This window comes from Nicotiana sylvestris, chromosome 4 (assembly GCF_000393655.2).
Source record: "Nicotiana sylvestris chromosome 4, ASM39365v2, whole genome shotgun sequence".
NCBI classification, from domain to species: domain Eukaryota; kingdom Viridiplantae; phylum Streptophyta; class Magnoliopsida; order Solanales; family Solanaceae; genus Nicotiana; species Nicotiana sylvestris.
In genome coordinates, this window is record NC_091060.1 from 96,198,512 (window position 1) to 96,214,089 (window position 15,578).

At 33.7% G+C, this 15,578-nt stretch overlaps 2 protein-coding genes across 2 annotated transcripts; one reads left to right on the plus strand and one right to left on the minus strand.

Moving 5' to 3' along the window:
* The first annotated feature begins 2,579 nt into the window (after positions 1 to 2,579).
* LOC104233485 (small ribosomal subunit protein uS5x-like) lies at positions 2,580 to 4,596 on the plus strand. The gene is made up of 2 exons (XM_009786886.2): positions 2,580 to 3,388; positions 4,254 to 4,596. Exons 1-2 carry the CDS (start codon positions 2,723 to 2,725, stop codon positions 4,428 to 4,430), a joined length of 843 nt encoding a protein of 280 aa, XP_009785188.1. The 5' UTR covers positions 2,580 to 2,722; the 3' UTR covers positions 4,431 to 4,596.
* A 6,624-nt stretch (positions 4,597 to 11,220) lies between these two features.
* On the minus strand, positions 11,221 to 11,775 carry LOC104212480 (protein PXR1-like). Its single transcript, XM_070173204.1, has 2 exons — positions 11,668 to 11,775; positions 11,221 to 11,622 (listed from the first exon to the last, which is right to left on the minus strand). The coding sequence occupies exons 1-2, from the start codon at positions 11,773 to 11,775 to the stop codon at positions 11,221 to 11,223; spliced, it is 510 nt and encodes a 169-aa protein (XP_070029305.1).
* Between the last annotated feature and the right edge of the window lie 3,803 nt (positions 11,776 to 15,578).

Here is a 15,578-nt window from a genome sequence, read left to right on the forward strand (position 1 = left end):
GAATTTGGAAACTGCATACCCTAAACAAAATCAAATTTTTCCTGTGGCAATGCTTTAAAATAGATTACCCACTAACTCCTACCTTCACCAAATTGGTGTTTCAAATAACAATACTTGCATGATTTGTAGGATGGCAGAAGAAACCATTACTCATATCTTCCTTGAATGCACTATAGCACGCTCATTTTGGGACAACACAGGCATTGACATCAACACCATTCCCCACAACAAACACTGGCTATTAGCTATTAGAGACCTCCAAGTACCGGTTACTCACAACTCCATAACTTGGTAGGATGTTTTTCCTTTTGCAATATGGCACCTTTGGCTAAATAGGAACAACCACTGCTTCCACAATTACTCAAACAACTTAAATTACCATATGGTTAACACACGTGCCATTGAGTTTAAATTACTAGCCTCCAACTATAAATGCACAATGCACAAAAATCCGGTACACATTAAATGGTACCCACCACCACCTTACAACTACAAACTAAACATAGATACTTCCTTGGGTAACCAAAACACGGGAGGAATTGGGGGCATGATAAGAAATAGTCAAGGAGACATGATTGTAGGATTTACTAACAAAATTAATGCCTCCAACTCTACTCACGCAGAGTTACAAGCACTTCATGCAGGTTTAAAATTGGCACATGAAAAAAGGACTAGCACCACTGGAGATTGACACTGAGTCGACGGACATAATCCAACTACTTCAACACAATACCTTCCCTACCTATACTAATACTATCTTGGAATGCAGGTACTTATTGAATGGCGCACTTTTTGTGTAAATTGGGTTCCAAGCAACAACATCTAAGCTCCACTACAACTATTTTGCACTTACCTCCGGATACAGTAAAAAGAGTGATCCAGGAGGACAAAAATGAAGCTTCTACTACTAGACTAGTTTCTAGCTCTATATGTAATACATTAGCAGTGCTTGGAAACCTTAATATTATCCCTACTATTAATAATAGTGATGTAATGCCCGTGTAACTGTTATTAATGGAATTACCCCTTTTCCATTTTTTTTTTGCAAATTTGAAGTATTAGTTTATCAATACTGTCGGTATTAGATACATGTGCAACGTATCTATAAACTACTATGTATATAAAACTAAATTTGGTTGCAGTAAGAAAAAATGATGAGAAATTTTCATAAAACACTATCTTTTAGTAGTAATTAGCCATCTATAGATACCATTTGCTATATTACAGATTATATATACCTTTTATGTGGTTATAAGATGTATTTGATATATTTAAGCTATTGTATTCATGAATACAGTAACAAAAATAAGTGTGAATCAGGGAAGTCCAGCTAATCAGTTGTTGTATTCGAGTGTATTCGACTGAATTCATAGAGTGAAACATGGGATTACAGCTGGACATATTATTGTATTCGACTGTATTCACAGTGTGAAATAGGGGATTGCACTGTTTATAAAATGAAAAGTGAATCAATTAACATAATAGACTTCTAATATAACTTAACAAACTCAATTATAACACACAAAATTTGTATTTTCAATTATAAAAAAGATTCTCAACCAAAAAATACCCCAAAAATATAGCAATCTTTAGAGAAATTATATAATACATCTGAATACATAAATTATATTAATTAAAACTTATGAATACATTCATGGCATATAGCGAGACAGTGAATACGATGAAATACATAGAATACAATAGGATACATTGAAATATAATGAAAAAAAGACAGAATACAATAAAATACATGGAATACAGTGAGATACATTGAATTACAATGAAAAAAAACAATGAATACAATGAAAACCATGAAAATACAGCGTAATACATTGAAATTACATTGAAATATATTAACAGAAATGTTCTTCTTCATCGCGAAAGAAAGAAATCGTCACTCAGTGGATCTCCGAAACCAAATCCTCTTTCCATGACCGCCGGTATTTCCTCGTTGGACTTGACGTCGAGTGGCGACCCAGTTTCCACCGCAACCAGCAATTCAAAGTTGCAACTCTCCAGCTCTGCGTCGAGCGTTGTTGCCTCATATTCCAACTCCTCTACTGTAGTTCAATTCCAGAAGAAGACAAAGCAAAAAGAAAGAAAAAAAGTTGGATGTCGCCGGAAGATGAGAAGAAGAGGAAGTTAAAGAAAGGGTAGTTGTAGAATCCTTTAAAGAGGGTCTTAAAGAGGTTTTTCGGCAATCGGAAAACCAACGACGACGGAAGGATCATCACGCTGGTGTAAAGAGAGGGGAAAGTGGGAAGGGATAGAAAGAAAATCGGTGGAAGGAGGAGGAGATAAAAATTTTTAATGGGATGGGGGAAGAGAATGAGATGTATCAAAGTAGAGAGAGAAAGAAAAAAATGTAACTGATTAACGTATTTAGTGGCTTAGGGCTAGGAGGTAACTAAAATTAAATATTTTGTAATAAACCTTAAAAGGTATCTATAGAATATAATTTTTTTTAATAATATTTATTTAAAATAAATAAGGTGCTTATAGGAAAATTCCAAAAATGATTAGTGCTATGGGCCAAACTAGGCCTGCTATATGGGCTAATCTTCATTTCTACCCAGAGCAATCAGGCCCAATTCTACTGCATCAACAAACCCTACCCTTATAAACCTAACCCCTTCTTCTCCATCTTCGCACTTAGTGCTCACAGTCTATCTGCAGCATCCTCTGTATTCACTAAAACCGTAGCCGTTGACAGCAAACAACCATGGCTGAGAGAGGAGGGGAGAGAGGAGGCTTTGGCCGTGGCTTCGGAGGACGCGGTGGAAGAGGCGGAGACCGCGGCGGACGCGGCCGTGGTGGCCGTCGTCCCCGCCGTGAGACAGAGGAGGAGAAATGGGTCCCAGTCACAAAGCTAGGAAGGCTCGTGAAAGACAACAAAATCCGTTCATTGGAGCAAATCTACCTCCACTCACTCCCCATTAAGGAGTTCCAAATCATCGACACACTCATCGGACCATCTCTAAAGGACGAGGTGATGAAAATCATGCCGGTTCAGAAACAGACCCGGGCCGGTCAGAGAACCCGATTCAAGGCCTTCGTCGTCGTCGGTGATGGGAACGGTCATGTCGGTTTGGGGGTGAAGTGCTCGAAGGAAGTGGCGACTGCTATACGTGGCGCAATTATATTGGCCAAGTTATCAGTGATTCCGGTGAGAAGAGGGTACTGGGGTAACAAGATTGGGAAGCCACACACAGTGCCATGTAAGGTAACTGGGAAATGTGGGTCAGTTACAGTGAGGATGGTGCCTGCTCCTCGTGGTGCTGGTATTGTGGCTGCTCGTGTTCCTAAGAAGGTGCTTCAGTTTGCTGGTATTGAGGATGTCTTCACCTCTTCTCGTGGATCCACCAAAACCCTCGGCAACTTCGTTAAGGTTCGGTCTATTTAAATAATCTCGCAACTATCTTTTCTTTCAATTGTATTAAGATTCTGTTACATGATTATATGTTTAGTACATGTAGTGATCTTATAAGATAAGAATTGCTGCAGTTGTATTTGTCTAACTTTATCGTTGAACCAAAAAAAAAAAGCTTTGGACTATACATATTGCTAAAATAATTTTGAAATAGACATTGTGGAGATGATTAAATGTGAAGTTTGTCTCTGACCAAGGAGTCTGCTCCAAATGCTTTGTAAATAGCCATCAGCTTCTGTTGTTTCATGTTTAAAAATGATTGATAGAGTAGGATATAAATTGTACCGATGTAAATAGTAGGTTGGTTTCCTATAAGAAAGGTACATTTATACTACAAACCATTATTTTAAATCAAAATTCCAAATTATAAAATATAATTGATAGAGTAGGATATAAATAGTACCGATGTTAAGTTTTACTAGTTCCAGATGGCTGCGATACATTAACAGCTGTTAATTTTTGACAGAGTATGATTGAATGTAGTGCAAGAGAAGTCAAATTAGGGAGTAACAAATATTGGTTCTTACTACCATTTTTCTGTCTTGTACTTGTGTTTATTCCTTCTAGCTGGGTTTAGTTTAAATCGTGATGTGGACATGCTGTAATGGCTCTTTGTTTTTAATTAATTGGCGAAAAAAAGGCGACTCTGATTAGATTTTGTTTAAGACCTTAAACTGTAAATTTGCTGTAACCATCTTTGTCCTATAACATAAATATATATTCTGATCTAGCATAAACTTTAAACTCTCTTCTCTTATTCTATATGTTGTTCATATACCATATATTTTATTGGTGGTTTAATGCCATTCTTTATATGTTGCAGGCTACATTTGATTGTTTGATGAAGACTTATGGGTTTCTGACTCCAGACTTCTGGAAGGAGACTCGCTTCACCAAATCTCCTTTCCAAGAGTATGCTGATATCTTGTCTAAACCTGCCAATAAGGTTATTGTCTACCCCGCTGAGGAGGCACCAGCACCTGAGAGGGTTGAGGCTTGAGATTGTTTAGATGTCATGCTCCCTTCTTTTGGTTCTACTTGGTAGTTTTCTATTATGAAATGTTAGTATTCTAAATTTTATTTTCTGTTTCGATGGATGTTTTCTGCAGACTTGCAAAAGATAATGCTTCCTTTTTTCACATCAATATATATGAAGTTTCTGCCTCCATTGATCTCATGTTTTACAGGAACATCTTTCTTGTTAGCTCTAGGATAGCGCATTTCTATACTTTTCAATTGTTCGATGATGGGAACAAAGATGTGATTCCTGGTTGATATGGTAGATCTTTTTCTAGGCGATAAGCTCACCATTCTTGTTCATTGATGGTCTGCTTTTGGCTTGAGCCAAACTGTGGTAAACAGTAAATCAGTGGTTTGCTCTTCGCACTCGCATGACCTATACATATAATTTGATCATTTACTTACATTGAAGTATTTTTTCTATCAGTATCTTGCATCCAAGATGTGAACAAGAACACTAGAGTTGCGAGATATTTTGTATATATAAATGATTTAAGTCATATGATTTAAGTCATCATTCAAGAACAACCCATATGATTTAAGTCATAGACCTTAGTGAGAGACGTTCAAATTAATCCTACGAGTCCTAGAAGAAACTAGACTAGTACAAGATCTGTAAGCAATCAACCTCAACATTCAATGTATAGCACAACCTTGATCCTTGCAATTATTAGAATGCTAACAGACCAAGTTCACAAGGAGTAAGAAGGTTTTATTGCCTATATCCTTGGAGTTCAATCATCCCAAGTCAAAGGGTTTATACAAATATAAAGAAGCACAAAATATCAAAATAAAACAAGTTTCTATAGATGTGGCTCCGGACAGGTCTCTTGCAATCGCAATGTAGAGATCCTACAATTGCGAGTGTCATAACTGATCACACTGTCTTGATGATCTTCTTCAGTTTTACGATCGCAACATTAAGGACTGCGATCACAACCAATCACAATACCAAAGCTGGTTGTGATCGCAAATAGTGGCGAAGTCCGGAATTTTGTGCAAGAGGATTCAAAAGAATACTGGAATGTCACACTTGGGATATGAACCTATTACCTAAAGAAGTTTTTGAACTCCTTTTCCACTACATTAAAATCTTCTCTCATGTCAAGGGAATTCAACAATTTATATAAAACTAACAATATATGAATTTCTACTCTTCAATTGAACCCCTTGGCTCTACATAGCTCACCCTTATTATCCATTAAAAAATAGGTTGGATAATGAACTTTTTAAAAACGGGTCGAATATGGATAAGAACCATATTATCCACTTAGAAAATGGTTAACCAATGGATAACTAATGTGTTTAACTTTTATATTTGTAAAACCTCAAATTGGGGGTTCCTCAAGTATGGGAGACTAGGAATTCTCCCAAAAGTAATTATATTCAAGAAGCCATGGATAATATGGATATTCATATTATCTACCGGATAACCCATTTTTTATACGTCCCAAATACGGTTCGGGTCGGATAATTTATCCGTTTCTTAAATTACTCTTTTTTTTTACCTGCTCATATCCGAGCCTGCGATTATATCACAACTGTGCTTCATCTCCCTTTTCAGCTCGATCTCAAACTTGTTAGAAATCTTTGTCATGATCTTCTAAGATGTTGAAAGATTCTTCGAGCTTATGTCCCACATACTTTTTGGTGAAGGCTTGTAGGTCTTGAAGCTTCAAGGCCCTTGATCTTGTGATATATTCTTTGGTGCCTCTAGAGTTGGTTCCGCGCCTTTTTGACAAGAGTGCATTATTCCTATCAACTAGTAGTCGTACCCGCGCGATGCGCGGTCAATATTAAAAAAATATTAATTAAATTAAATTATGATCAGGCTTGTTTGATCCTATTAGATCGTATTGCTTTAATAAAATTCAATTGTCATCTTATTTGTCAATACGATATACCCAATAATGAAATCTCTATTAAATCAAACGTACTTATATAGTCAGTGAATAACTTTTTTGTTCTATTTTTCTTTATTATATTAAACAATATTTAGTATTCGCTTTCTTTTTGTAATATATGAGAAGATATATAATTTATTACTATTGAATTTTTTTTAAATTTTATTATGTTGTTCTTAATAATATTATCTAAATTTTAGTGAATAAAATCTATGTTAAACTAACGGGACTTATACAGGCATCGCATCGAATAACGTTTTTGTTATGTATTTTTCTTTATTATATCTTTCAATATTTAATACTATTACTTTGTTAATAGAAAGTTTCATTAGCATATTACGTTATTTAATATTTTTCTCTGAAGTTTTTTTTATTACTTTATTTTTGTTTTTTTATTTTTAAATAATTTTAAAACTCCAACTTAAAACTACTCCCCAATTTGAATTGGTAATTTATTATTTTTTTAATTTTGTTTTTTATATTAAAATTATATTAAAATTCCAACTTGAACTACTCCCCAATTTGAATGGGTAGTTTTTTTTTCTCTTTTTTTCGTTTTTTATAGCTTTTTTATTTTAAAATAATTTAAAAACTCCAACTTGAAACTACTCCCACCCAATTTGAACGGGTAGTTACTTTTTTATATATTTATATTTTCATTTTCTAATTATAGTTAATTATAGGATATCTATTTTTATTTTAAAATTATTTTAAAACTCCAATTTGAAACTACTCCCCGATTTGAATGGGTAGTTTTTTTTTTTTTTGATTTTTATAGATTTTTTTTTGCTTTTTTATTTTAAAATAATTTAAAAACTCCAACTTGAAACTACTCCCACCCAATTTGAATGGATAGTTTTTCTTATATTTATATTTTCGTTTTTATATATAGTTAATTATAAGATATCTATATTTATTAATTCAAATAAAGTAATCAATTAATATATATATATATATATATATATATATATATATATATATATATATATTCATATATATATGGTAGTTTTATATTTTTTTATTATTTTCGTTTTTTATATATATTTAAATTCAAAAAGAATAACCAATAATGAATTATTAACTAAATAATAAATAATTATAGATAGATATAGATATTATAACTAATTATAAGATATCTATATTTATTCATTCAAATATATATAACATATATATATATATATATATATATATATATATATATATATATATATATATAGATGGTAGTTTTTATTTTTAATTATTTTAGTTTTTATAGATATTTAAATTCAAAAATAATAACTAATTATTAACTAAATAACTAATTATGCAATGTGGCTTTTTTTTAGGCTGTCACTTGGCTTAAGGAGATGGCTTTGTCCTCTCCTTTTAATAATATATAGAAGATATAGATATAGATTTTAAAACTCCAACTTGAAACTACTCCCCGATTTGAATGGGTAGTTTTTCTTCTCTTTTTTTTTTGTGTGTTTTTATAGATTTTTTTTTGCTTTTTTATTTTAAAATAATTTAAAAACTCCAACTTGAAACTACTCCCACCCAATTTGAATGGGTAGTTTTTTATTATATTTATATTTTCATTTTTTATATAGTTAATTATAAGATATCTATATTTATTAATTCAAATAAAGTAATCAATTAATATATATATATATATATATATATATGGTAGTTTTATATTTTTTTATTATTTTCGTTTTTTATATATATTTAAATTCAAAAAGAATAACCAATAATGAATTATTAACTAAATAATAAATAATTATAGATAGATATAGATATTATAACTAATTATAAGATATCTATATTTATTCATTCAAATAAAGTAACCTATATATATATATATATATATAGATGGTAGTTTTTATTTTTAGTTATTTTAGTTTTTATAGATATTTAAATTCAAAAATAATAACTAATTATGCAACGTGGCTTTTTTTTTAGGTTGCCACTTGGCTTAAGGAGATGGCTTTGTCCTCTCCTTTTAATAATATATAAAAGATATAGATATAGATTTTAAAACTCCAACTTGAAACTGCTCCCCGATTTGAATGGGTAGTTTTTTTTTTTTTTTTGCTTTTTTATTTTAAAATAATTTAAAAACTCCAACTTGAAACTACTCCCACCCAATTTGAATGGGTAGTTTTTTTTATATTTATATTTTCGTTTTTTATATAGTTAATTATAAGATATCTATATTTATTAATTCAAATAAAGTAATCAATTAATATATATATATATATATATATATATATATATATATGGTAGTTTTATATTTTTTTATTATTTTCGTTTTTTATATATATTTAAATTAAAAAAGAATAACCAATAATGAATTATTAACTAAATAATAAATAATTATAAATAGATATAGATATTATAACTAATTATAAGATATCTATATTTATTCATTCAAATAAAGTAACCTATATATATATATATATATATATAAATAGATGGTAGTTTTTATTAATTATAGATAGATATAGATATTATAACTAATTATAAGATATCTATATTTATTCATTCAAATAAAGTAACCTATATATATATATATATATATATAGATGGTAGTTTTTATTTTTAATTATTTTAGTTTTTATAGATATTTAAATTCAGAAATAATAACTAATTATTAACTAAATAACTAATTATGCAATGTGACTTTTTTTTAGGCTGCCACTTGACTTAAGGAGATGGCTTTGTCCTCTCCTTTTAATAATATATAGATTTCTCCATCTTGAAAAGTTTTTCCGCATATTGGAGTCACCTACATTCGGAAGAGATAAAGAATTATCATTAAAGTGGTGCTCACTAGATAACACCAAGAAGATCTAATTTGTAGGCATTGTGGTCAGTCCGTTCAAGCACTTGAAATAATCCATCCTCCAATATGGAGCTTGGATTTTTTTGTTTGTTAGGAAGTCTCTCTTTTCGCATATGGACCCAAACCAAATCTCTTTGGTGAAAGTTTACTATCAAAGGATTTTCTGCTATTATTTCTAGTATGGAACGAGTCAATAGATAGAAATTAAGGGTCTACCAAACTATATAGAGAATCAAGTTCTCTATTAGTTTCACATAACACACACATACTGCAGTAAGTAAATGACACAATGAAGTTTTACATGGAAAACTCTCAGTTCACAGGATTAAAAACCACGATCTACCCTTATACAATTTCAACTTCACTATTGAGCAAACTTCAGATTACAACCTATTGTAACCTAGGAATTAACCTCTTAATCCCTCACTAACTTGTAACAACTCTATTACAAGCCACTTTGTAATAACTCTATTACAAATGTTTACAACTCGACTAATTCTAGCCACGACACAAACACAAAGGTTTCCTACACAATGCTTCTAACTAAGCTAAGTAGAAATTATAAGTAAAGTACTTTAACAAAGGTGCAACACAACTAAGGACATGTAATGATTCAATACAGGGAACTGGTCCGTTGTTATGTTGTTCTTTGTTCTTGATGCCCTTGAGAATCACTTGCCAGATTGATTGATTACTTGAGAGAATGCTTGATAGAATCTTGAATGTGCAAGTGTTTTGTTTTACCTTTGCTTTATTTTAATAATTCATTTGTGACATCACTTGAATGATGAAAGCAAGTTAGGTAAAGGGAATTTCCCATAAAGTTGACAGTTGCACTATTTTTGTACTGTTACATTTGCAGGCAGCAACTTTACAGCTGTGGGGAGTTGAATTATACAGTCACCAAGGGAACTGGTGGCCATCTGTTCCCTCTATTGTTCATTTGACTTTGAAGAGTTGAACCACGTCCCCAACTGGAGATTTGTTGATCTTAAATACTTGAGGATATGTAACAGATTCCTGATCTGGTTCTTATAATAAGTTTATTAGATCATCAAAACATAACAGGGATACATATAACCTATCAAGTTTCCCTTTTTTGATTATGACAAACTTATAATTGAAGTTCCCCCTAAGAACTAGAATGATAGACACATTTCCTGTATTCCCCCTCAATTATTTTCCCCCTTTTTGGCATCATAAAAAATATCAGTAGCAAGCAATAAGCAAAAAGAAGTCTAGCTTTGTTAACTCATGCCACATGTGCACATACAATCATGACTAAAAACAGAGCAAAAATGCAAAATATACACAGCAAAAGGACAAAACTTTCATTAATTTTTGGAAATTAAACAAGGAGCAGTTCCATTGTTACCAAATTTTCACAAAATAAAAACAACAAAAAAGTACCAGTCATAAATATCATTAAGACTAAAACAGAGAACATACACTAGGAATCTTGACACCGGGAAGGGAACAGTTTTTAGGGAGAACTAGAAGGGGAAGGCCCAAATGAAGATGCAAGGGTTCTAAGAAGGATGTCCATTCGAGCATTAGCCGACACCTGCTCGTTGAGCAGTCTCTCCTTTAGGTCCTCAACCTATTTCTAGAGGTCAGCATTTTCTTTTGACAGACGGGCAACCTCTATACTTTGAGAGCTGCTGGAACCAGGTGCCTCCTGAACCTGACAGAGCTAACTTTCGAGAATGGCATTCATTGCCTTCAACTTCCTTATCTCTTCAGTGGCACTATTCTGAGCATTGATCAGCTGAGAGATAGTAGAAGTGTTTCCAACCCCTCTAATCATAAGAAGTCAGCATAGAAACTGCGCACCTATGCCTCATAAATTTAGGACTATTACTAGTGAACAAATGAGTCCACTATTGGTATTCAACGATGTCAGCCAGTTGGCGCATTCCTGATAGTCAAGAATATTAGGGGCAAATGTGAGGCCCCACAACACCTTTTGGTTTCTCAAATTTTCCCTTCCAACATCCTGGGTTGCACCAACCTTGGGTTTCTTTGAGGAACCAGGTTCCTCACTAGCACCAACTTTCCTTTTTCACTGATTTTCTTACATTCTTTCCTTTGTTTGCAACTTTCTTGGAAACCTTCTCAGCAGACTCCTCAGCCACTCCTTCATCAGACTCCTCAACCACTCTCTCACCAGATTTCTCAATTACTTCCTCACCAGATTTTTCACTCTCAACCTTGCTCAAATCCTTTTCACTCATAGATGACTCCCTTTTGGACTTTGAAACAGTAAGTTTCTTTGAGGATTTACGAACCAAGGAATAAGATTCCTCGTCTACCTCATCATCAACATCAACAACCAGTGTAGAAGGAACTACCTTATCATTTACAACCTTTCCATCTTTCACCAATCTCCTCTTCTTCGTTTCCTTTTTGTTTTTCCTTAAAACTGATTCAAGTTCTTCCTTCTTCTGCAACTTCGTGATAGGTCTCTTAGAAGTTTACCCCTGGGGTGCCTTTCTACTCCTAGCACTAATGAAGCTCGCTAGAGCCACGTTATCATAATCTTTTTCTTCACTATCCTCATTCTCCTCCTCAGAAAAAGATCGCATCTCAGGAACCATAACTGATAATTGTCACGACCCAAACTGATGGGCCGCGACGGATGCCCGAGTCCTACCTGGCAAACACCCCTAAGCATGCGTCTAGGATATAAACCTGAATAACATCTGCTAAATTACGAGAATAATGTACATGAAGAAAATCTGCCCAAAAAGGCATATATATATATACGTGCAACATACGTAGGGCGACCCGACAAGGCTGCTATAGACAACTATACACCTCAAAACTGGAAGCCGGCAAGGCCACATACTATCCAACTAGACATACTGTCTACAGACCTCTAATAGAAATATAACTGTACAAAGACGGGACTGAGCCACGTCATACATACAAACATATCATATCAAAATCAAAAGCAGCTCCGGATCAAGTAGAGCACGCCAACTCTCACTGATCAAGGATCCTAAGAAGGGGGGCCATCAACTTGCCTACCTGCACCTGCGGGCATGAAACGCAGGCCCCGTAGAATAGGGTGTCAGTACGAAAAATGTATTGAGTATGTAAGGCATGAAAATTAGTACGTAAAAGACATAGATGAAACATGGAATATAGAACTTTTTCAATATTCCTTCTGGATGAACTTTTTCAACTACGTATTATTCTGAGACCCATTAACAGAAGATAATAATAATTCTCACGGGGAATCAAGAATATAGACACCCCTAGTATCTCTATAAATAGAGTAATTTATGGAAACTGTGCGTTTGCTCGTTTTTTCAGTATAATTTGGACCATGCCAAAAAGAAAGAAGGGATAGCCTTAACATACACGGAGTAGAGAAAACTCCGTATAATATTCTTGGAGAAGATTACACGTACTCCTTTAGGACCGTAAAATATTATGTTGCTACGATTCTATCAAATTCTCGTTGGAATTGTGTTGTTGCATGTTGGATTGAACTTAGAATTGCAAGAACTAGATTGAAATAGCTATTGTTCTTGAGATCTTCGAACCAACAAATGAAAATGTTTCTTTTTTTAGGACTATACACATTCTTGGTTCATTTTTGTTTCTTTCTTTAGGACTATACACGTTCTTGGTTCATTTTTGTCCAAAATGAGTGGAACAAGACTTTTGCTTATTAAATTCTAAAAATTCTTAGATAGCCACCTAGAATTATATGACTACTTAGTCATTTTCTAGGTTTGTGGCTTCTTGCCACGTTTGGGGGGGTTAATTTTTTTTTTTATCCACTTATTAGTTAACTGGGTAATGTCATGTTATTCGGTAATTAATCAATTACCCGCATAATTTAAAAATTATCTCAAATTACTTAAAATTCTACTTTTTTTTTAATATACTTTATACATTATATTATAGTGTTCATATGGTACCTTGCATGGTACTAGTTCATAATTATCAGGTATTATCGCTCAACCCGTATTTTATCCCAAATTGGCCACTTTCAACGAAACTCATTTTCTTTAATTCGTGTACCCTTTTTCCTTCATGACACCCATTTATCGCTTGTTATAAATAGCGTAAATATGTTAACCTCAAGATAATCTCACCCCCCGTCTGCGTCAATTAACTGAAGACGAAACTTTTAGCTTACGAAAATGCAAGATGTAACAATAATGGCTCAACATAGAAATGAGGAGAGGGGGCGGGATCAGTACTGACCTAGAGTTGTAGTGAAGAACTAGGGGTCTTAACCCAATTAGAACCAAAGAGCTCTTCTTTGGCGGATGTTACGACCCCAAATACCCGGTCGTGATGGTGCCTATAACAATACTAGGCAAGTCAATCAAATCAAGTATCCACAGTCAATTTTTTTTGATAAAAACATTTCTTCTAACATTAATTACGTCTCAATTTTTCATAAGAAATATCTAAATCACTGAAATGTGCGGAAAACAGTAAAAACATTAAACCAGCACAGCCTAACAATCTGATGTCACAAGTCTAGAGCCTCTAAATACAACTAGTACGACTGTCTAATATATAACAAGTCTAAAAATGCATAAAACAAGGATAGGAAGGAGGAAATCAGGGTTGCAGATGCCATGCAACTACCTTGCAGTCTCCGGTAAACTCCGATAATGCTAAGGACCCTCACTCTGTCGCTCGGGCACTTGGATATGCACACAAGGTGCAGGGAGTAACGTGAGTACGCCAACTCAGTAAGTAACTAAAGTAAATAAGGTCTGAGTGCAGTGACAAGCATTTAAAAATCATATGTAAGAGTATACAATAGAGTATCAAATTAACTCAACAGTTCAAAAAGCCAAATTCTTCGTAAAGCTTCAGTTTCAGTTGAAATACTTTGAAATCATTTAATTAGTAGTTTTCAACATAGGCTTATTATAAAAAGAAGAGTAACATCAGCAAAAATGTCATAAATGGTCCTCTCAGGCAAGGTATCACTCATATATATAGTCTCTCGGGCAAGCCTCTCGGTCACTCGTGACTCTGCTCTCATCACACAGTACTCACGCTTAACACTCTGGCTCAATAATATTTCATAATAGTCATAATTATAATAATCATTGTGGCGTGCAACCCGATCCATAGTTTATAGTCGACTACGCTACTAGGGGTGTACACACTCCGGAGGGGCTCCTACAACCCAAGCGTCATATCGTTGCGGCGCACAGCTCGATCCAATATACATATTCTTCGGCATGCAGCCCGATCCATAATATATATATATATATATACCTCACCATTAGGTCCTCAACCCCTCTCAGTCATTAACCTCACAGTCACTCGGGCATAACAGTGAAAATCAGGAAAACTCAGCCCAAACAGTTTTCACATATTAAGAGGTAGAGTGATAAAACCAGATTTAATAAATAAACAGGTAATACATGACTGAGAATATGCTTTCAATCAAATAGAGTGAGGAAAATAGTAGAAATGCCCCTATGGGTCTAAACAGGTCGGCACAAGGCCCCAAACATGGCATACAACCCAAAATATAGTATTAATCTCTAAAATACGGATCAAGAATCCTAAGAATGAGGACAGTCAGCTTGCCTACCTGCACTTGAGGGCATGAAACGCAGGCCCCATGAAATAGGGCATTAGTACGAAAAATGTACTGAGTATGTAAGGCATGAGAATTAGTACGTAAAAGACATAGATGAAACATGGAATATAGAAACACATCTTTAAATCTGAATAACTTTGTAAGTTCTAAAATATTTATAATGTCATGCATGTGCGTACAAATATCGTGCCATGGATAGGTATGGGTGTACATTATATCATCAAGCCACTGAGGGCATCCATCATATCGTCTTAACCACTGTGGGCAACATCATCAACATATACCAGCTGATCAGGTGGTGGTGCGTATATAATGCCATAACCTTTTCCCATATCCCATATACATATATTTACATATATACGCGTATACACCACATGTATAAATGGGTGAAATGCATGAAAAATACGTAAAAATCTCAATATTCCTTCCGGATGAACTTTTTCAACTGCGTATTATTCTGAGACTCACTAACAGAAGATAATAATAATTCTCACGGGGAATCAAGAATATAGACGCCCCTAGTATCTCTATGAATAGAGTAATTTATGGAAACTATATGTTTGCTCTTTTTTTAGTATAATTTGGATCATGCCAAAAAGAAAGAAGGGGTAGCCTTAACGTACCTGGAGTAGAGAAAACTCCGTATAATATTCGTGGAGAAGATTACACGTACTCCTTTAGGACCGTAAAATTTTACGTTGCTACAATTTCTAACAAATTCTCGTTAGAATTGTGTTGCTGCATGTTGGATTGAACGTAGAATCGCAAGAACTAGATTGAAATAACTAATGTTCTTGAGATCTTCGAACC